Here is a 23282-nt window from a genome sequence, read left to right on the forward strand (position 1 = left end):
TTATGTGTATAATGTTTTGACAAAAAACAAAATTAATCGTTATTTGCATACTTTTTATAATTCTGAAATTATTTCATAGTTAAATTATTTCATTCTCATTTACATCTCTGTTATCTCTCAGTAATAAAATATACATATATATATTTTTTTTTTTTCACTCTTTCCACTCTGTATAGAAAATAAGAGGGTGTTTTAATCATACTTATGGATTTGGCCAGGTTCATAATGGGTTTAGTTAGTAAGATGAAGTTTGACATATCCAAAATGATTTTAAAAAGCAGAAGAAACTATAAACATCTTCATTACGTCCTTTCACACACCTCGGGAACAAAACTGTCTTTTTCTCTGTGAAGTTGACCTTTTATTAGAGGCTACTCATTCACTGTAATATACAAAACAAAAAAATTTTTTTAATATTTCAGGATGACGGCACAGTAAAATAATTTTTTAAATATTAATTATATAAATTTATTTATGTTGTCCTGGCCAATGCGTTAATTAATATCCAAAATGAATTCCCTTGAAAAATTTCTGGGGTTGCTTGCCCAGATTTGATATTTGGTCTCTCAGAGTGGTAGGCTGATGTCAAACATCTTGGCCATCCCTTTTCAAAAAATCATTTTCAGTACTGTAAAGTAATTATCTTTGAATCTTTAGGCTTTTAAAAAAGTTTAATTTTGTTCTAAAGCAACAACATACAACTCTAGTACCTATGAACAGAAATAATTAAGTAATTGAACTACTGGAAAGTTTAGAGATTTGATAATTTATTTCCAAATGTCTTCCAATGAGTTGTAAAATTGAAAACTGTGGAAAGAGATCACAATGAAAAAAAAAACTAAGAATATTTCAATGTGTTTAGTGTAATCATTTATTTTATTATTACTAATTTAAAATTTTTAGAAAATTTTTATCATTAAAACTACATAGACACGAGATTTTTTTCTGAGACTGATACTCTATTCTAGATTTTATTTTAGATCAGAACAGAAATTAAAGAAATTAATAAATAAAAAGAATATTTTAGACTTACTCCATATCACTTTCACATTCTGGAGTGCCATCATGATGGTACTGATTTTTCTTTTTAGGCTACTTGGCCATCTAACAATGACAGAAAAATTACCTTTAAAACATGGAACATTTAAAAGCAATTTTTAAGACAGTCAAGGAGGGAAAATGGACATATACTGTATTACTTTGAATATAAGCTGCCTTCAAATTTAAGCCAGATTGGGAGTTAAAAATTGGAAAAAAAAAAATTTTATATGTATGATTTGTGTCAACTGCAGGACATCTTCCTTCTTTAGACCCGAGAATGATTTTCTGTCTTTTTTACACTGAAATAACTTTGTGTGTGAAGGAATTCTTTTTGACAACCATAAATCTTTTACTGTCTGCATGATACACAATATAACTTTTCCTTTGAATTCGGCATCATATATAAACCATTTTTCCATTATTAGTGAGTATGCCTAATAAAAAAAATTTAAAATTTGATTCTACACAGCTGCTGGATTAAATCAGAAAAGTCTGGATGGGAAACCACTGAATAAACTGCTGTCAATGATCATAATAGGGGAAACTTGCCTAATTCGTACCCCTTAAGGAAAAACCATCATATAAAATAAAAACAAATTATTTTTTATTGTAAGTAACTTTTATTTGAGAAATATTTTATTACTACCATAATCAAATTTAGCATAAATCTTATAAACTTCTGAGAAATAAACAATTTAAAAAAACACTAAAAAAGTACGATTTAGAACCATTCGTCTTAAATCGTACTGATATATTCTTAAATCGTACTTTGAGATCCTATCATTGGTTTGCATCTTAAGAATCAAAATCTTAATCAATAATGTATTAATACGTGTGTAGATTCGGCTGATGGTCTTCGCCAATTCTTGGCAGTCGTCGCAGTTGTAATCCGTTGCTTTTTATTGGTTCCTGCGCAAAGTTCATATACCCATATCTCACATTGTGTGCATTTGATCATACTTTCTTTTACGCCTTCTTGGCATAATTTACAGTACTAACTGTTATTTTCATTTTTTTCTTATTTCTTTTTTTATTCTCCTTTTGTGATAGTTTATTAGTTTTACTTTTCTTTGCACCAAGATTCTTTGATACGTTTTTGTTCTCGAATTCTTCTATTTTATTCTCGAGCTTTTTTTTTATAAGGACTTTCTATAAGAACAAGAATGCACTTATGTGTGGTATGTGCTGGCAGAGAGAGCGTGATTATTCCATAGTCCCTTGCAAGATAAATGGCATCAATGTTCTTCGTGTGCGTCGAATGACCGTCTAAGATGAGAAGAACTTGACTGTCTTGTGATGTTTGCAGTCTCGGACACTTTATAAAGTGTTTAAGCCATTCGACAAATAATGTACTCTGAATTCATCCGATTTCTGAACAACTGTACAACGTATTCGGTGGCCCTCCACGCTTTAAGTTATCTGCCATTTTTTTACGTTTACATATGAGCATGGGTGGCACGAATTCTCCAGCAGCATTCATACAGCAGATGCATGTGGTGTTGATACCACGTTCGCTACTAGTGACAGTTCAAACCTGGTGTTTCCCTTTTTGAGCCAATATTTTAGAAAGCTTATAAACCGTCATTATATTTTTTAATCGCTTCTTCCATATTTTCTTTACTCCAAGAATTATATTTTCTTTTTGACATGTTGTTCTAAAATTAAAGACAATTTGTTTTAATTTGTTTTGAACTTTTGCAGTTATTTTTGAAATCAGTAACTTAGTAAAAAAATAACAGTTTACGAATCGGTAATAGCTTATTGTGACATTCATCTAAAATGGTTTTCCTAAATCGTACCGGTACGTTTTAAGAATTTGCCTGGAGTACGAAATAGGCACAAGAGTCGAAGGAGTTTTACATTTGCCTCCAAAAAATTTGACAACAAACACTCATATATCATCACATCAGGTGAAATCACAAAAATACGCATTAATACATCGCAGATAGTTAAAAAACTTATACACGATCCAATTTGAAGAACGCTCTTATGAAATGTGCAAAAATATTACAGAAAAAGTTGAAAAAAACTTACCTTTTCAATATTTTTGTCGGAAGCAGCGTAACAGCGCGTTGTCTGTCAGATGGTAATATGACCGACTGTTATTTACTTTTTTTGTCACTAAAGGCACTAATAGCTATTACCGGAGTCGCGATATAAGCGAAGTACGAATTAGGAGCAAGTACGAATTAAGCAAGTTTCCCCTACTATGTGCATACTTAGTGCATAAAGCAAAGATCTGATTATTAAGGAGTGAGAGATCAACAGAAATAAGAAGTTAAGATATTCGCTTTGAATTTAAGCTGCACCCTAATTTTCAGTCTTAAGAATTGGAATAAAAAGTACAGCTTAAATTTGAAGTAATAAGGTAATTTTTTTATCCTCGCATCCCAGGAACATATTTTTTTCTCAAGTGAAAATTGTGTGGCAATGTTTAAAATATGAAAATAAATCAATTTAAAGGGAATTTTTGCCACTTTTAGATGGCCAAGTAGCCCAAAAAGAAAGTGTCAGTGTATTATGGTGCTCTTTCATTTATGTCTGTGAAAATTTATATATCAGCATACCTGTAAATTTACCTGCCTTTATTCCCGGTAGTGCCCAAAGCGGAACCGGGACATGTACTAAAATTGGTACTTAATAAACTTAAAATGAATGAATGTATTATGGTGTAGTTCTGGAATTTGAAAGTGAATGAAAAGTAATTGTAGATTTAATGAAAAGCAATTGATAGATTTAGTCTTCATATTTATTTTTTCAGAAATATAAAAATAGTTTGACATTCATTTCCTACTGAGTAAGTTATTTATTGTTGATAAATTTACACTGATGTTCAAACTTGGAATATAATGAATTTTGGAAGCTGAGACACCATCTTTAATTTATTTCATGTAGAGCATTTGGTCTTTTCAATCTGTTAAACTTTGATTATTATAAATAACAAACATGTTTATATATATATACACACACACACACATATACACACACACACATACAATCAAATATTGATATTTAGCAAAATACTTAAGGATTAAATATCGTATTTTAATAACAAATATCTTATTTTCTTTTTTGCAGATGATCCTCCACCTTTTATTGAAGGTATCAGAATAAATAGTCCACATTATTTATGTAAATTGGTAATTCCTCAAGATGGTGATACCAAGTATACTCTTATTATTTCTCAATATGAGAAATCAAATACAATCTATTATACTTTAAGGGTTTATGCGACCTGTCCTTTCACCTTAAATAAAATAAATAATTATTTTAAATATAAACAAGAGGTAAGAATAAAATAATTATTGTGTTTAATAAATTAAAAATATGGTTTAAAAAGTGGAATGTTTGCAGATAAAAAATGGTGAATGGACGAGTGAGACTGCAGGAGGTTGTGGCAATCATCCCAAAAGTTATCACAGAAATCCTATCTATCAAGTTTCTCTTCAGTCAAATAATGATGAAAATCAATTATTGATTGATTTGAAAGGACCAAAGTAAGATTTTTTTATTTAATTGAAGTTGTGTACAAAATTTGATTATAACAGAAGTAAAAACATTATATTTTTAGGCAATATCAAGTTGGATTTGATGTTGTGACAGTGAGTGTAAATAATACTAATGCTTCGGGTTATTTTAGTAGAAACTCATCTGGTACATTCAGGTATTTTAGATTTTAAGATGTATTATGCCATATGTAATTATATTGAGATTTGCATTTATGATTTATAATTATAATATATTAATAAACTACAATTAAATTCACAACTTATATTGTAGTAAATTTCATCTAATCTATAGTATGTTGAAACTCCTTTGGTTTGCACATGAAGCATGAGAAATATTATTTTGTGTGAAAACAAAATGAGAACAAGTGGAAAAACAAACCAATTTGTATAATACTTAAAACTATTATATTATATGACCAAAAATGCCAAAATATAGAATATTTCTAGTACTTTACACAATCTATTTTGCAGATTAAATCTTTTTGGTATTTGATAACTTCTAAAAAACTGCAAACTCAAATATATGTCTTATTGCCATCGACGGCATTTACGATCCAACCAGGGATATTGGTGATGCCATTTGAATGATTATAATCTTAGTAATTTTTCTTTCTTCTAAAAAAACTAGCATTTTAGCTTAACACATGTAGCATTCTTTTTTTTTTTTTGTGCTTGTGTTGTAATCGTAATATCTTACAGTGCATATTTGCTATTTACCAAATGCCGAATATTTGCATTTCAACAAACTATTTGCCGTATTGTTTTTCACTTGCCAAGCATACACATTAGATTATTTGCCGAGAATCAGTTTGTTGTGGGATGACCCATTTTTTAGATCTCGGAAAAACATTTATGTTTCTCAAGCAATAATTTGTGCTGCTGAATTTATAGTTGAGTAGTTCATATGTGTTAATGAAAAAAAAGTCTAAAAGATGATGATGATGATATTACTTAACCAAAGCAGAAAAATGTAGAATGAAAAAGAAAAAAAATTTAAAAAAAAACAACACCATAAAACTATATTGGGAAAAAAAGACCAGAAAAAACTACGTACAAAAAATTAAATATTTGTTTTAACTATAAACTAAATTCAAAAATAAGCCTAAATCTAGCTTAAAAAAAGACTAAAATAACAACACTGATGGATCAAAAACAAGAAAATGCATGGCGGTGAATACTCGTCTCCTTTTATTTGGCATAATTGTGAATAAAGAATTGGAAAATAGCAAATACCAAACATTTGTCACAAGTAGACTGTGCACACTACTCAGTATTCACCATATGTTTGCTTGGCATTTGGAAAATACCGAATGTGTAGACATACCCTTAGATAGGGTGACCAGACATCTCCGATTTTGCCCGTTTTCAATATTTGATTATAAAATCAATCTTTGAATAGAGCAATTTTATTAACACGCCAATATAATAGCACCAATTTATAGATCAATCAATAAATAAATTTGAACTCTGGTTATTTTTTTTAATCAGTTTCAGACCCCATTTTCACTGATTTTGAAATGTGCCCCTGGTTGGATCGTAAATGATATGGTTACCTTTCTGCCTTTTTGAAAGTTTCTAAAACATTTATCTTTATGAGCTGATTTAAGTAAGTTTATTTTTTAAAATGCTAAGAATCACAGAATTGTATAAAATTATGAATCTTCATTTTTGGCACAGACTATTAATTTAAATGTTTGTTAATTTAGGCAAATGAAAGAAAACTATGTATTTATTTTTTGCATGACTATTTAGATTGAGAAACTAAATTAGCTGTTCTCTACATAATTGTTGACTGCAAATTACAGTCAAACCTGTTTTTATGCGGGGGATAGGGACCGCATTAAAAAAAATAGCACGAAACTTCACGAATGGCTGTAAAAAATAGTTTTCGCGACACAATTAAAAAATATTTTTTTTATGCGGTCAACAGGGACCGCATAAAAAAAGTCTCGCATAGAAAATAACTCAAAACCGTACGAAATAGAATTTATTGACAACAGATGTCGGCACTTGACTGCATCGTCTCGTCTATCGTCTGTTTTACATATTTTTGTCCAGGTGGTGTTTTGTTGACTTAAAAAGTAAATTATTTCATTTTTCGCATATTCATGCAATAATATTACTATAATAAGTGCATTTATGCTATAATAAGTTTATTTAGCTATAATAAGTCAACGTGAGACATGACGAATCGCACGAGACTAGTCGCCAACTATACCGCACAAAAAAAAACCGCATAAATTAAAAATTCGCATTAAAAAAATCGCACAAATAAAAATCGCACATAAAAAGAGCGCATAAAAACAGGTTTGACTGTATTAAGTAATACTTAGTTTTTTTAGCTACATCTTAAGGTTTTTTGAATTTCTATGCACTGATGTATAATAACTATTTGGTAAATGATATAAAAATGAAAATATTCTGCTATAATAAGTAATTTAAGTTGCAGACATTCATAAACTTTTATTTGCTATGTACTGTTATTATAAAAAACTTTCAATATTGGTACATCAGAATATTATCAATTAAAAAATATAATTTTAAATAACCATTTTGCATATATGTTATTTTTTTAATTACAAAAATTATTTATTTACAGATCCGGTTTTACTATCCTAGAACTAAATGCTGTACCTGCTGGTACATATAATATAATACCTTGCACATACATGCCTAATCAGAAAGGTCCTTTCTTTTTGACCGTACAGTCAACATGCCCATTCAAAATATCTAAACTCCAGTGATGATAAAATTGTTACATAATTGAAGATTCGGTGCCTTTCATACTGTATATTATGAAAGTATTGTTAAACATTTTTTATATTCTGAATACGAGATGCAATTACGACATTGAGACCTAATTTATTTATTTTTAAATTCTTAAGGATTTCTTTTCGTGATGAAATTTGAAATTTTGTTAAATTTGAGACTGAATTTAATAAATATATTTTTTAAAATAATGTACAAATAACTTCACTGCTTGAGAATGCAAATTATAGTCACATATTTTTTTATAAATACAATAAAAATAGTATACTTCATATAGTTTGTGATTATTACAAGTGTATGAGGTATTTGTTAATTTTGTATAGCATCATATTACTATGTACTACTAATTCAATTTTTATTGTATTTATAAAAACTGCTTCTTGTTAATGACAGTGTTGTTATAATAAATGTTATGAATAAATTTAATAGCACAATAGACAATTTTAAGATAAAGTTACCTGAATGGATTCACAATAATGCAAACTTCATAGCTTAAACCACAAGTTGAGATATATTGTCCAATAAAAATTTCTAATTCTCTACATTCACAGAAAATTTCTCTATCACAATAAAAGTCATCAGTGTTAAAAATAATTATTGGATGTTAGCTGTAAAAAAATTAATTTTAAATAATGTTATACATGTAAAGTAAGTTGAAGTCCTTTAATTTTATAAATTTTAAACAAATTAAAATGAAGAAAAACTTCTTTTATGTATATTAAACTTACTCAATAATCTTTATATTGTTGAGAAATTGAAATAAATATATTTATTTCAAAGTTACAGTGTGCTATTTATTTGTATTAAGCTTAGTACAAACTCCAGTTTATAGTTTTTTAAATGCAGTATGCCTTCCCTTTAACTTAAGGAATGTTATGGAGGAAGAAAAAAAATCATAAAATTTAGTAAAGTGATGTATGTACTTTCTAGAAAATCTTTATCTCACTGGATAAAAATGGGAGGTGTAAACATTAAGTTAATTTTAACATCGTAAATTGCAAAAAGTTTTTTCACCCTTTATTTTCAAGTAAATTCAAAACTTACATAAATTTTCAGTCAAAGAATGCAGATAAACTTTCAGATATCTATGAATAAATATACAAAAAAATTAAGTTAATGAAACATTTTTTTTGGGTGTACTTTTATAGTTCTTAAAACCCAATCATAGCTCTTGCTTCCTTTGGGCTTACGAAATACGTTGTATCTCAGAACCGGCTTTGGTTCCATTCAGTTGTACAATGTACACAGTCAAACCTGTCTATAACGGAATCCCAAGGGACCGAACAATTCTATAGTAGACAGCTTTTCGCTATATATAGGTTACCTACTACTGTAATGTATCCCTTAATTAATGCGATTAACAAATTTCTCGACGTTACCGCGTATATCAAATTCGCGTTAATCAAACTGGTACCTACCTCGGTACGCGACACGACATAACAATCATCATCCGCTAGAACAAATTTTCGGTTAATAACAAATGTTTTTATTTTAACATTAATTTTTTCATTCATTCGTAAAAAGTTCTCTAAAATAAAAATTAGTAACCAAATTAAAAATAAGACCTTGCAGCTGCCTACTTTCGTCAGACGAAATTATACTCAATTCAGTTCGTTTTATTCGTAAGTGGAAAAAACCAAACTGCGTGAGGAACAAAATCATCAGCATGTTTTACAGCCATTTCAAGTGGATGAAATGTTTCAACAATACGTGTCTGCGACACACTAAGATTTTTTGCAAATTCACCAGTTGTTAATTCGCAGAGCTGTGGAGTCTGTAGACTCTTACACGACTCCGACTCGGGGTTGACTTGTTAATAAAATAGGCTCGAATATTCTGACGTTATCACGCGACCTCAGAATAAAAGATTCAATAAATAGAGTTCTAATAGAAACTTTTTTATTCCAATCTTTAAGTTAAAAGACTCCTCTAAGTAATGACAAAGTCAATATATAAATATGTATTCGATAATTTTTACTTTTCCGGCTGTTATATATTATAACAGAGGAAAAGTGTAGCGATCGGTCAAAAAATGATCCCACCCCAAATTTTTACATTTTTGGACTTAGGACATCTCGAAATGTTGAGATATGCAAAAGATTCAGGTTTTTTCCTGTATGTTCGGATGTTAGACTGTGTGGGGTGGCACGATTTTGAATCGGAGTCGGATGGTTTAAAACGGGAGTTATTAAGCTTCAAAATGGTTGAACTAAATCGTTTGGTACACATTCTAATATCAGTGCGTACAGAAAAAACCCCGAATGTTTTTGCACTTCTCTACATTTCGAGGCTTCCCGAGTCCAAAAGGGTGAAAATCTGAGAAAGTCATTCTTTTCCTGTGTTACGGGCCTATACCGTATAACAGCCGGAAAAGTACAGTATTTCAGAACAAAGAAATTAAACAAATTAGATGCCAACACGCGCGAGCGAATTTTCTCCTTTGACATTTTTGGGTTGGAGAGATCTCCAAACGTGTAGATTTGCGAAAAACTCTGAGGGTCAAATTTGACGCGATTACAATACTTTTCCGTTTTTTATATACATAAGAAGTTGGGAAAGTGAAAAAGGAGTCCGAGTCGACGACTCCGACTCCACAGTCCTGGTTATTCGTCAATCTTTAACAATTCTGAAAACTTCTCTTCGTCAACAGCTTTTGGGCTCCCCGTGCTTTTTGTATCATTTAATTCAAAATTTCCCGAACGAAACTTTCAAAACCATATTTGACATTCGGAGTTTAGAAGCATTTTTTCCACACACGGTAGGACTATTTTCTACTGTTTGTATAGTGATATCCTTTACGAAACTTAGTAAGCATGCATAATATGCCCGATCTGGAGACATTTCGACTTGATTTTATTCAAACGAAATGTAATGTAAAAAAGTTTAAAATAAGCTACAAAACAAAGAATACAACCTCACATCAGGAACAATAGCGAGGTCGAGCCGAAGTTTTAAACGCGAAAACGTGTACTGTACGTCGGACATTCAGCGTCGCTTTCCTGTAAGCCTAGAAGTTTGGCAATGGCGTTTGGAATGTCGAGCATACAGTAATTCCACTGACTTCCAAATGCCATTGTCAAACTTCTAGGCTTACGGGAAAGCGGCGCTGAACGTCCGAAATACACGTTTTCGCGTTTAAAACTTTGACTTCAACTCGCTAATATATTAAACTTCACAACTTATAGTTACATTACATATTTGACTATATATAGGGCTATATATATATTATATATATATATATAGCCTTATATATATATAGCTTTTTCGGTTAATGTTACCTTAGGATCCAAGATGGCGACGGAGGAAATTTTTCCCTACGTTGGAGACTGCGACGGAGAAAAAATTTTTTCCCTAGAGTCGAGACGTCGACGACGTGGATTTTTTTCCTTCTTTCGGTTTCTACCATGCGTTCGATGTGGCCGAGTTTCCTGTAACCTCGAAACGGAGACGGTAGTGTATATTTGCGACGGTAGAGGGAGCTTTTTCGTAACGTAGTGCGAGAGTTAAATCGGCGGGAAATACGTAGGGGTGTTACGAACGAATATGCAAATGCATAATCTACGACGTGATTTCTGTTCCTTTCTGGGCAATTTTATGCAAATCGACTAGTTTCCAGTTGGAATCGTTTACTGCAGTGTTGCGACGAATTGCGTATTGGAATAATTGCTGTTTTTTTTTTCCTCGTTACGATATTTCATTTTTTTCCCTTCCCACCTCCCCGCGTTTAGTTTATTGCCAATTGTTCGATAATGAGTAGTTTTGCCGATTTGAGTTTCAACGACGAATTTCGGTCGAGTTGCACCACCCGTGATTTCCACAAGTTAATGGAAGACGACTTTTGGAGCTAGGTTTGCCTCTCCGTATCGATAACGCATTGAAATTTCCGAAATCTGCTGTAAAATTAGGCATACAGCCGACCGAGTTCGTTTGCGTTCCGTGCGATTCTAAATGCAAATTATATTATCGGAGTAATAGAGAAAGCTGTTTCTTGCGATGTAGTAAGTGCGGAACGAAGACTTCTGCCTTTGAAGGAACATTTAAAAGTAAATTTGGCCACATTTTTTGGGGTTGCATTCTGTCGTTTATATGGCCAAAGAGTAATAAATCGAACGGAGGGAAACGCCAATCGACCAATAAAAGAGCAGCCGAATCGAAAAGAACAGGGAAGAGCCGCACCAAGCGAAAAGGAAAGTATCGAGGCTGGCAAAACCGAAAAAAGAATGGATCGGAAAGGAAAAAAAAGTAGGAAGAAGTAGGCGACCACCATCGAAAAGTGAGTAAAAAAAAATTTTTTTGGTTATTTCGGTTAACGTCCGCGGAGTCTGCAGAGAAATTCAAGATGGCGGCCGGAAACGCGGCCATCTTGAATCGAGGGAAAAATTTTTTCCCCGTCGCAGTCTCCAACGTAGGGAAAAATTTCCCCCGTCGCCATCTTGGATCCTAGGGTAACATTAACCGCTTTTTCTTTCAACCGCTCTTAAGCAACTAAATATTTAGTTGCTTAAGAGCGGTTGAAAATGTATATTTTTTTATTAGTGTATTTGCATTTGGTACTAGTTTTTGACAGTTTGTTTTAAAGACAATGAAGTAAAGTAGAAATGTAAGAAAAAATAATAATACAGCTTTTGTTAACGAAAATTTTTTGTTGTAATTAAAATAATTTGGTTTGTTAATAGAACTTATTAGAGAAAAAGTTGCATAAAAATCTAAAGCTGAAATTCAAAAACTTAATTTTCAGTATTGTTAACGTAGCCCATCAAATCTATCACGGCGTTTTCGCCAAGTTTCGATCGAAAGTTAAGTGAGAACGGCATCGTCGATAGATCTTGTACAATGTTTTCATATAAACTAGAGACACTATCAAGTTTATAGTTAATAAATTATCGTCAATCGACGAAAAACGGTTTATAAATTCGATGAATTAATTTTCTCCAGAAAGAAAAAAAAAATAGAATCTGTAACTAATGAAAATATTGCTTTTCATTTTACAAAGTTGTTAAAAGTTAAAACAACCATAAGCGTATTTCTAAACTGTATTGCTTTAATGGAAAATAAATATTTTAGTTGGTCGAAGCTTAAAAAGACAGCTCTGGAGATCCAGTTCGGTTTCTGGAAATTTTCGTCGATGATTTTGACCTAGGTTATTCGGACCCCTCTCTCGATCTACGGTCCACTTCGTTGTGAGCCCGACCGACTCTTTGATAGACGCAAATAAAAGCGTTTTAATATCACAAGACTGAAATAGTAAAAATTTGACGGCTGGATGGCCGACACATTTAAGGTGTCGGTCTACTACTTTGGGGAACACGGAGTCAAATCGGAGCGGCCGAGAAACAGCGCCAGAAATTCTTCACGGGCGGTCCCTCCCAGATATATAAGGCCCCGTCCATTGCCATCCGGCCGTCCACATTGTAGGTCTGGCCAAACCCGCAAAAGGTACGAAAAAAGACCTTCGTGGTGATTGAAGAGTAAAAAACTATATACATTATATGTATGGATTTATTGTTGAAAATTATATAAAGTACTTTTTCAAACAAAAACTCTTACTCGAAGGCTTGACTTAGTTATTCTTAATTCTGTTTCTTAGATTAACCCCAATTCTCACCCATATTGACCGACCCCGTTGAGAACCAAACATGGCCGCGTTAAATAATATATCCACATATCTTAAATACGCTGTGCGTCGCGTTAATCGGTCGATCCATCCGTGACTTTTGGCAAATATAAATTTATCATTAAAGTTTTACTAAATGTATAAAACATTAAAACAAATAATTAGTAGTTTGAAAATTAATGTTACATTATAGACTTAAATTACATGATTATGGAAACTATACATTTTTAATTGTAAAATGTTTGTCGTCTTGAGGATAATTTAAGACGACAAATATAAATGTGAAGTATTGAATTTATGAATGATATCTTTTTACATTAGATACTGAGTTTAGTTATAAATGTAAATGTAAATTAAATAATATTAGTACAGTTAAAATACGGGGAAATTTTTCTATGTATGTATATGTATATATTGATATACATAAAGAACATATCGATTGTTGTTACCCGCAAAAGTTTTTCGCCTCACTTAATTTTTTCCGCTAAGTTATATGATGGAGAAAAACGACGAAAACAGAAAGTAGTAAGAATTTATCCACTTACTCCACGCCCGGGATAAGATGACAAATATGACATTTCCTATTGACGTATACGGATTCGTCATAGTTATCGTTATTTGGACAGTTCTCATTCCACTACATATCGTTGACGATTAACCGACCTAAGTACTCGTTATATCAAGTAGATTAGAATGATTTATAGTTATTAGTTACATTAATCTATTTAGTATTAGTAATTTATAAAATGATTTAAATTAATTTGATTAACGTTAAACGCTTCTAAACATTACAGTATTTCTTCTAAATTAGTACAGGCCTAAATTAAATATTCTTACAAATATCATGAATGATATTGTAGTTTTTAGATATTATAGTGGCTATCAATTTCTATCACGATATTAATTAATTATCCACGATACACAATATCACTGAATTAGAGAATGTATATAGAATAATTAGATATATCTTATTATTTATTTATTTTAGTAAATCCTAACTAAAGTTTTAACTCTTTTCTTAACTTTTCCCAAAAAAAACTTTACATACATAAACTTACTCATTAATTTGATATTTGCATGAAATTTTTATTCTGTCCTTATAATTTTACTCCATCTTAAACTGCGTTTAGATAGTCAGATGACTTACACTCATCACCACCATCAATGTTTTGCTTGTATGATAGTTCTTTCGTTTTTTTCCCCCTGAATTCTAAAACGTTACTTCTTTCCCTTTAACAACTGATTGTTTCTTCGATTCTTATTTTTGACCCCATTTTAAGTCATTTGACATATTTTTTCACCACGTCTTCTTTTTCCCATTAACGTGTCTCTCAACACGTCCTTGAATATTCTTATATCCTTAGTAAGTCTATATTTTCTATGCATTTCTCTTTCGTTCACGTCGTTACTAATTTTTAACTAGTATTTTGTATTAATTAGTTTTTCCGCAATATCTTTCTATTCCAATCGTTGTCTGTCCATTGAATTCTATTGCAAACTATACCTAGCTATGTTGAATCGTTCATTGTAAATTATTACTAAACATTTTATAATTCATTGCAACAAAAAAGTTATACAAGTTAATATTTAGCAGTGTATTTAATTGATTCATACAAATTTTTAAAAATCTATCGTTTCTTATATTTATAGATTTTATTTCATTTAAATCTTGATTTCTGTTATTAGTATATACTATTTAATGTAGATATAACTGATTTATAATTTTGATTTTAGAGAAATATAATATTTTTCAATGCTTATAGTACTATATAAATTACATGTTTCATTAGTGATAAATTAACAATAATTAATAACAAAAAATTAATTAAAAAGAATGTTCCGAGTTAAAACATTATTTGAACTGTATTTAATCTACTTTAATTTACATGTTTCAAGTATAGTTTATCAAATAAACAATGATTTATGATAGCTACATTTAATGAAACGTTTGAATTAGAACAGATTTTCTCAATTAATACTGAACAACATCGACGTTTCGTAAGTAAATTTTGGTAACTTTAACCATTAATCTAGTCATTTACTTCAAATGTATAAAATATGTTTTCTAACATTTAGAAAATTCTTCTGTCAAGTCCTTCTACTTCTTAACGCAAAAGTTGATAATCAATACTACGGTTTTACAAGAATTTGCTTTCCAAAGTAAATGCTTTATTGAATAGTCGCTTTCCTTCTTGACCCTATTAAAATATTTCATTTTTAATTTTCTATGCTTTTCTCGACACACTCTCCAAAACGATTAGTCTATTGCATAAATTGCTGAATATGCTATTCTTCCTTTACAGTCGAATCTCTCTTTTGATTTTAATTTGTAAATTTTATTCAACTCATGAAAATTTAGTAAAGAAAGATTTTTAAAAAGTTATTTAATCACAAAATCAATTTAAAAAATTAAAATAGTATAATTAAAAATGCTTTACATACTTAAAATGTACAACTTTAAAATATAATAATAATAATTTAAGATAACCGAAAACGTTTGTTGATTATAAATACTGTAATTACAGCCGAAGGCTTTAATTATTTCTCAAGTTTAAATTGGAAACACTTAAGGAGTCGGGTTATTAAACTTTATTATAAATAAACTGTATTTGTATTTGAATATACAGTATTAATGACTAAATCAGTATATGACGCTGGATCGATTAAAAGAATGCGTGTTTAACTTCAATTTTGTGTCTTTACTACCACCAGCCAACTGATAGCGATATTCAATAGAAGAAATATATCAATTTATGATATTTAATCAGGAAAGCTTGTTTTCGGTCAGATGTAAGCTTTGCATGTAGTTTCATTTTAACATTATTTGACTGAAGCTGTGGTTTTATGTGAATAACTATTGTTATGAGATTATTATTATAGGAATTAATGAGCTTAGCGTGATGTATCGAACATAATTCAATCAGACTTTTATATAGAAAAATTACAGATATGCAAGTTTATAATATATAGTCTAGCGCGTCATAAGGAACGTATATGCAAATACTTTTAGAACGTTAATTCGTAGAAATTTGCATTTCTACGAATCCTTTCTGTCATTTCATTGTTTCAATTTAGAGATAAACAGAGAAATTAATAAATTTTTAATAAATGTCGTCATTTTTTAAATAAATTACGTTAAATTATGTACCTCGGAAGTACATAACGTAATTAAACACATTTAATTAATACTTCAGAAGTATTAAATATGTTTAATTATATATCGAAAGTAATTTGCATAATAAATAAAAATTGTAATTTTATTAATACGTTAAAAATTAGTCAATTTTAAGTAATTTAGAGGGGAGAAAAACTCAAAATAAAAGTTGTAAAATTTAAGGCGAGAAAAAATAAGAAACGTCTCGAAAATTCTTCATTATAAAAAGTTAGTTATTTAGAAATAAGTAAAGACGATTTACTATAATATAAAATATAGTATTAATTAAAATTAAAGAACATTTTTCGAGCAAAATATTTTGTGTTATATATTATTATAAACTTGAATTAGAATATATTACATGAAAATATTATATAATTAAAATATGCCGAATCACAACATATATTTAAAAGTTTTTTTTGTGTAGTTATACGTTATTTTTTCATAGAGAAAGCGTTTTAAAACATTTTTACTTAATTTTAATCATTGAAAAAAATAAATATTTTTCTCCATTACAATGACTTTTAAAAATAGTCCTGTTTTATATAAGATGTATTTTCTAAAGTAAAAACTTTATATTTTATCAAAATGCATAAATTCAACAGAAAAAAATAAATATAAAATATGTAGACAGATTGTTAAATTTTCTTGAATGAATCTGTTATAATTTTAAATAGATATAAAAATTAAATTACGGAATAGTGTTTGTTAATTTTCGATTAGTCAGGCATATTAATATAAGCATTATACAATATATAAATGATAATGATAATCATTATGTTTATACAATAATGTATAAACATAATGATTATCAAAGATAATCGTTATATTTATACTGTTACTAGTGGAAGAGTAAAATAAAGCAATTATGATATCACATTTACTATATATGACATCATAACATTTTCATTATTCGGGATGCATATCTTATTAATGGAAATCCTCAGGCAAAAATGTCTCTTTACGCTTTGTAGCGCTTAAATCACCTTCAGTTTGAACATTAATTTTAGATTATTCGATAAATCGTTTCTAAATGATATAAATTTCTGAATCTGTAAAATGGAGGGAAAATAATAAATTCAAAAATATTTATATTATTTAAAGTACATATTGATTAAATAATACTCTAGAATCATAAACGTTATTACAACGTTCTTGACTAATATAACGATCTATTTTCTGAACACTTGCCTAAATCAAGATCTTATGCTAAAAATTCTCATTTTCGTTATTTTTTTAGTTTAACACTCACATAATAATGCTTTTCTACTTTCTTCGAAAAAAGTTAATTTATATTTTAAGAATCTGACAATAAATCTGCTTTCTTCAACTTTAAAACTTCAAACTATACATTTGAAGATTTGAAGAGAAAGAAGAGAGATATCAGTTTTTCTTTTGAAATCTTGTATGGAGTTTAGTTTACAACAATTGACATTTACATCACTATACGACTGCATTGTTTGCAAAATACCTAACAGAGTTTATCTACAAGAAAAGAAAAATGTTATAATTTCGAAAAATAATTAAGTTTGCGTAGAGAATATGAGGAATTAAAATTATTAATAAAAATGAAATAATCCGTTGTTTTCTTTGAATGCGATTAATTTGAATTAGTAGTAATTTTATTTCTTTTATTAAAGATCGAATATATCATTTATTTTTACTTTCTAAACCCAATTTTTTCCCTTTATTTAAAAATGTTTTATCGATATTGATTTCATGCTATAAAGAATATTGAATTTATAATGACCGATTTAATTTTAATCATTGAAAAAATAAACATTTTTCTCCATTACAATGACTTATAGCCTTATGGCCATTAAGTAATTAATATTTATTGATATACAAACCAAGAAAAAAGTTTCTACTTAAATAACCGACCGATTGATGTGGTTAATCAAATCAAATACTTAGGAATTATTTTCAACTGGGACGGCGGATTCCACCCACACCTAGACCAACTCAATATCAAAATGAACCAACTCATTAATAATGTTATATATCTAGCATCAAGATTAACGATTTCGAATTTAAAAATTCACTCGAAGATGTTCCATTCATTTGTAGTTCCAGCACTCTATTATGCTAGCCCTATTTGGGCTTTAGATTTCTATCCAGATTTGGAGAAATATCATATTATATTTTTACGCAAACTCCTTCATATTGAGCGGACGGTTCCTGGATACGCAATTAGATCAGAAATAAACCGATATCAACTTTTTCCTCTATTTCTTAAGCGTCTATTAAAATTTTACTTCCGGATTTTGAATACTGAAGATGATAATATAAAATTTCTGTTTCTCGTAATGGCAAATCAAAGAAAAATCTCAGCCAATAATTACCGTACATGGTATCAAAGATTCAATGAGATAATTCAGTCTTGTGGCATTTCGAATTTGTTACTTAACTCAAATGAAGACAACTGTAAATATGCTTACTCTTTAATGATGAACAATGCCTTGTCACAATCAATCGCTAAAGACCAAGACTCTATATTAAACTCAACTTATCACCATTGGTATCTGAATATGTTACATATTCCATCTCAATCGTGCATTGCTATGGCAAATACCAACCTAAATGTAAAGCGTACGCTACTCCAGATGCGGCTTAATTATAGTTCACTACTGATAGACAATGTATACATTGACTTCTCTAGGGAGTGTTATTGGTGCAAATCTCGGCCTTTTTCTCTATATCATATACTTACAGTGTGCTTAGCCATTGAAGATGCTCAACGTAAATTTCAAATAAAGGAAATTTTTGTATTTACTCACGAATTAAATTTTAAATCTAGTTTTGACAATTTATCGAAAAGTAGTATGTTTAAGATCTACAATTTTTTCGTCTATATATCTAAAATGTTGAAAAATCAATTATAATATCTAAAGAAGTACTGTGTAACTCAAGTTGTCTACATATAAAAGGATGCTCTAGTTAAGACCAACGTGATAAACGTTTAGAGATTTTTTTGTATATCAAAGACCCATGTAACTAATCTTGCAGCAAAGTTAAAATCAAATTGTAGTATTAATTACTAGTTCCCCCTGTAACAAGGTAACCTTATTACAATAAAGTGATTGATTGATGTTTATTGATATACTCAATAAATATTAATTACATCATTTTAATCGAATGTTTATGAAGTAAAATTAATTAAATCCTCTTATATATTCGGAAGTGTTCGGTTATAACGACTAAATAAAATTAATTTTTAATTTAAATTTTTTAAAATATTATAACATTTCCTCATAAATTACGAACAATACATTTACTAGTTCGATAATATATTATATGGATATTTTTCAAAAAGTCCATTATATTTGGCCCACCAGTGACCGAGTGGATAAAACTATCGCATAATAGTAGTTGGTCCGGGGTTTGCTCCTACCAATGGGCTAGTAGCGAGAAGTTTTCGGGTTTTCTTTACGTGTATGACACCTAAATAGGCGACATTTTTCCGTAGAAAGTCCTACCTTGAGGAATTTTCCCTTTGGCAGATCGTCCTTGCGTTGCTTTATCTCATCAAACCGAACATTTTACGACATCATAATCGATTCAAAATGCATTTTTCTTCCTCAAATTGATAATTTGATGACTTTTATTACTTTGTAATAAATACTGTATTACAGTGCGTATCATAAATTTCGTAATTACTGATTAATTCTATCACGAAGAATTATAAAAAATTTGATCGAAATGAAATTATTTTAATAATTTTCTTTTCTTTATTCTATTTTAAATTTTAACAGTTTGTGTTGAAGTGAATATCATTAATAAATCTTATCATCTATTAATTGATTTTAAATTTTATATATATATAGCCTATATAAAACTGAAAAATTCATTAAAACAAGTGACAATTTAATGGCTACATTAATATTAATCAATCATTTTAAAAATATCTTTTAAATTATTATTTACAATAAAAATACATTTTTGGCAATATATTTATTTGCATATATTCGAAAATTTTCAAACTAACTGTATATTTATATACACAACCTTTTCGAGAACGAAATTATTCAGCATACCGCCGTGTAGATCCAGATTCGAATCCAGATTCATCATTCATTATGGATCAACAGTCCACGTCAATGAAATAGATGGCCCGGTGATAGTTCGATTTAAGATGTCGGTCCCATCCTTAGGTTGATCCTATTGCGAATCGAACTTATGTGAGGACCCGAACAGGGGTCGACAAAAAGGGGACGAAATTGGAGATTTCCATTGTTTAATGGAAGTTTTTTTTTCTGAATTTAAACAATGGAAAAGAACGAATTAGAGAAACGCGCGACGAGAGAGGAATCAAGTTCTGTCGCGACGATGACCTCTCCCGCGCCCTCCATCGGGTTTCGAATAGGCACCAGGTGACAATGAGAGACCAATGGAGAGGCGATTTGGGGGAGACAGATTATAAAATCGTCGTTTTAAGGACATTCGGAGCTCTTGGTCTTTGGTTCCGAGTGCTCCGCTACTGGATTCTTGCTAAGGTTTAACAACGAAATCTGGATCGACGCTTCGAATTTGTCTTCGACCTCTGCTCCCGACGAGTTGCGCCCAGGTACACCCCGCCGTCGAAAAGCATCACTTCAAGTTGTGCTGTGCGCCCCGGGGCCGACACCATCCACCTCACCTTCATCGGAAGTTTAAACGATCGACTGGACTATTGAACTGTTGCACGGACTGATCCACCCTTTGGATTGGCCTTACGCCGAATTAATAGAGTTGTTGTAAGCTCCCTTTTTATGTTTATTAAACGGTTTTAGATGGTAACCCCTCTCAGTGATGTCAGTCCATTCCCACAAGACAGTCTGACCGCTCGACCGCCGTAACATTCTCTCTCCCATCGGCTAACCTTACACTTATCCGTAATGGGCGAAATTGTAGCCACGACTATATAGTCTCAATATGCTATGACACTGAACAATTCCACGTTTAAAAAAATTATCATATCTTATCGAAAACAGAATTTAAATCATTAATTACTTTTTATATAGAAAAATTATTGAAATATTTAAAGAAAAGTTTTTAGTTCATTAATGCATTATTGCTTGGATAGGACGGATGAAACAAAGCAATCAACACGTGGGTGATTGCATTTCTCACGTGTCTAACACCGTATTTAGGTACCAGACACGAAGAAAACACAGAAACTCCATGTGGCTGGAACGTCAGACGGGCGCGAACCTGCCAACGTCTACCAGCATTGGGTGGTTTTATCCACTCGGCCACTTAAGGCATATTACTTTTTATTTTTTACTCTGTCGTAAGAGGACGTTTTCTAGGCTCTTATTCAATTAGTCCTCGGCCGTCCGGCCGTTTTAAAAATCGAGAAGCCACCGTATCTATTTAGGCTAGGCCTACTTGATAGTAGATTTAGCCTACATATAGGCTACTATATGCAACAGTTAGGATGCCTGCACCAAAAACATGTTCAAAACGTTAAGAAACTTATTGAAAAAATAATTCATTAATCAAATTTAACTTAGGGACAGTCTATTAATTATTTGTTCAATTTTTGAGTCACTTTTGACCCCCTCCTTCCCCGTCGTATACAATTATGTACAGTACTTTTGGCAAATCTCCTTCCCTTCAATTACGAGTACAATAGTTTGTAGATCATATGGCATCAAAAAAATTAGCCCCAGCGGTGGCCGAGAAGATAAAATCACAACATTGATGGTTGAACGTGGGTTCGCGTCTTGCCAATAGGCTGGCTACGTAGATTGTTTTTTTTTTGTTTTGTTAAGTTATGGCAACGCGATCTGCCTTCCGGGAGGTCTTTTTAAGGATAACTGGTTCCTATTCAGGCGTTACAGACGTGAAGTTTTCCAGTTTTCTTCACGTCTGTAACACCTAGAGATTAGTTTCCCATTGAAAGTCCCCCGGGAGATATCCCTCTGGCAGTTCGCCCACGTATCGCATTGCTATATACAAATAAACCAAACCAATAAAAGAAATTTTAAAAAAATGTTCTGCAAATATTTTCTGATAGTTTACTTACGTTACTGGTAAGTGGGCTTATAACAAAAAATTCGTATGCCACTAATACCACTAAAAAAGTCCATATAATCCCTCCCTTCCTCGTCGTGTATAATGTTGCACTTTTTGCGAATCCTTCCCTTAAACTGCACACGTAATTCATGGACCACCACTTATTAAACTTGGTCACTTATGAATTTCAATTACGACTTATTGCGTTCATTGACAAATATCGTATTGTATATTATATTAAAATTAAATTTTAATTTATTTACGTAATTAAATAATATAAGTAAAAACTTCGTGTTTTAAATTTTCATTCTAAATATAGTGAAAAATCAAAGCAATTTTATATATTTCGAAAACATTTTTCCTTTAGAAACTTCTTTAAATTATTTAGAAAGTTCGTGTCAAATATGTGTAGAACATGGAGGAAAGTAAAAAAAATAAAATAAAATAACGTTCAATAACAATTATTATTATCAGATTGAAACGTGAATGTCACTGCCCTTTAGACGTTACCGGACGCGTTGTTTGTCACTGGAACAAACCATGACAAATTTAATCGAGTTTCGTCGCGTCATCGATTTTTCTTCAAATAACTCGACAGTGCCATTATTAATTAATAAATTTTTAATATAGTGATGCTTTGCGTAATTTTACACGTTAACCATTGTTATGACTTATTCCTCGAAAGACTAAGTTTAATAAGAGACATATCAAATTTTTAAGAAGTAATGGAATTTTATTTGTCATTTTCTTAATTAAATATTAAGATCCAGCATTAAATAATAATATTATTATTAATTTTTACGTATGGGAATAAACGTACACTTTTATTTAGGTATATTTTATTTCTAGAAATACCTTTTTAAACGTGGAAAAGTTGGCTATCTTCCCTTCAAATGCTGAACACAATCGAATCACTATGATTCCATAAACTTTTCTAAACTCATCACTTAAAGCAGCCATAAAGTTGCTTTGTATTGTCCAAGTTTTTCTCTCTCTCTGTTTGATTATGTTTTTTCTACATAACTGAAATTAATACATAATATACATTATTTTATCAATTCAGGCATTGTCATTATTATAAAGATTAGTAATACATATATAGTAGTTATTATTCACGGTATAATTATTTAATATATATTTATTAAGTAGATAATGCAATTATAAACGATACGACTGTGTATTGAAGATTTTAATCCAC

The 23282-nt window shown here is 30.4% G+C and overlaps 1 protein-coding gene and 1 long non-coding RNA gene across 3 annotated transcripts in view; one reads left to right on the forward strand and one right to left on the reverse strand.

The window, feature by feature from the left end:
* LOC136974429 (calpain-7-like) overlaps positions 1-7787 on the forward strand; it is a 58109-nt gene extending 50322 nt beyond the window's left edge. For both annotated transcript variants that reach the window (XM_067269310.1, XM_067269309.1), the window contains 4 exons: positions 4120-4328; positions 4396-4538; positions 4613-4705; positions 7150-7787. In XM_067269310.1, coding sequence (XP_067125411.1) covers positions 4120-4328; positions 4396-4538; positions 4613-4705; positions 7150-7294 — 590 coding nt within the window. In that variant the 3' untranslated portion in view covers positions 7295-7787. The remainder of the gene's footprint in view (positions 1-4119; positions 4329-4395; positions 4539-4612; positions 4706-7149) is intronic.
* LOC136974430 (uncharacterized) lies at positions 53-23076 on the reverse strand. The gene is made up of 3 exons (XR_010880638.1): positions 22940-23076; positions 7778-7927; positions 53-382 (listed from the first exon to the last, which is right to left on the reverse strand). It is a non-coding gene; the product is annotated as an uncharacterized lncRNA (long non-coding RNA).
* Positions 23077-23282: the final 206 nt, after the last annotated feature.

Source organism: Centruroides vittatus, unplaced genomic scaffold, assembly GCF_030686945.1.
Source record: "Centruroides vittatus isolate TY-2023 unplaced genomic scaffold, ASM3068694v2 contig_349, whole genome shotgun sequence".
NCBI classification, from domain to species: Eukaryota; Metazoa; Arthropoda; class Arachnida; order Scorpiones; family Buthidae; genus Centruroides; species Centruroides vittatus.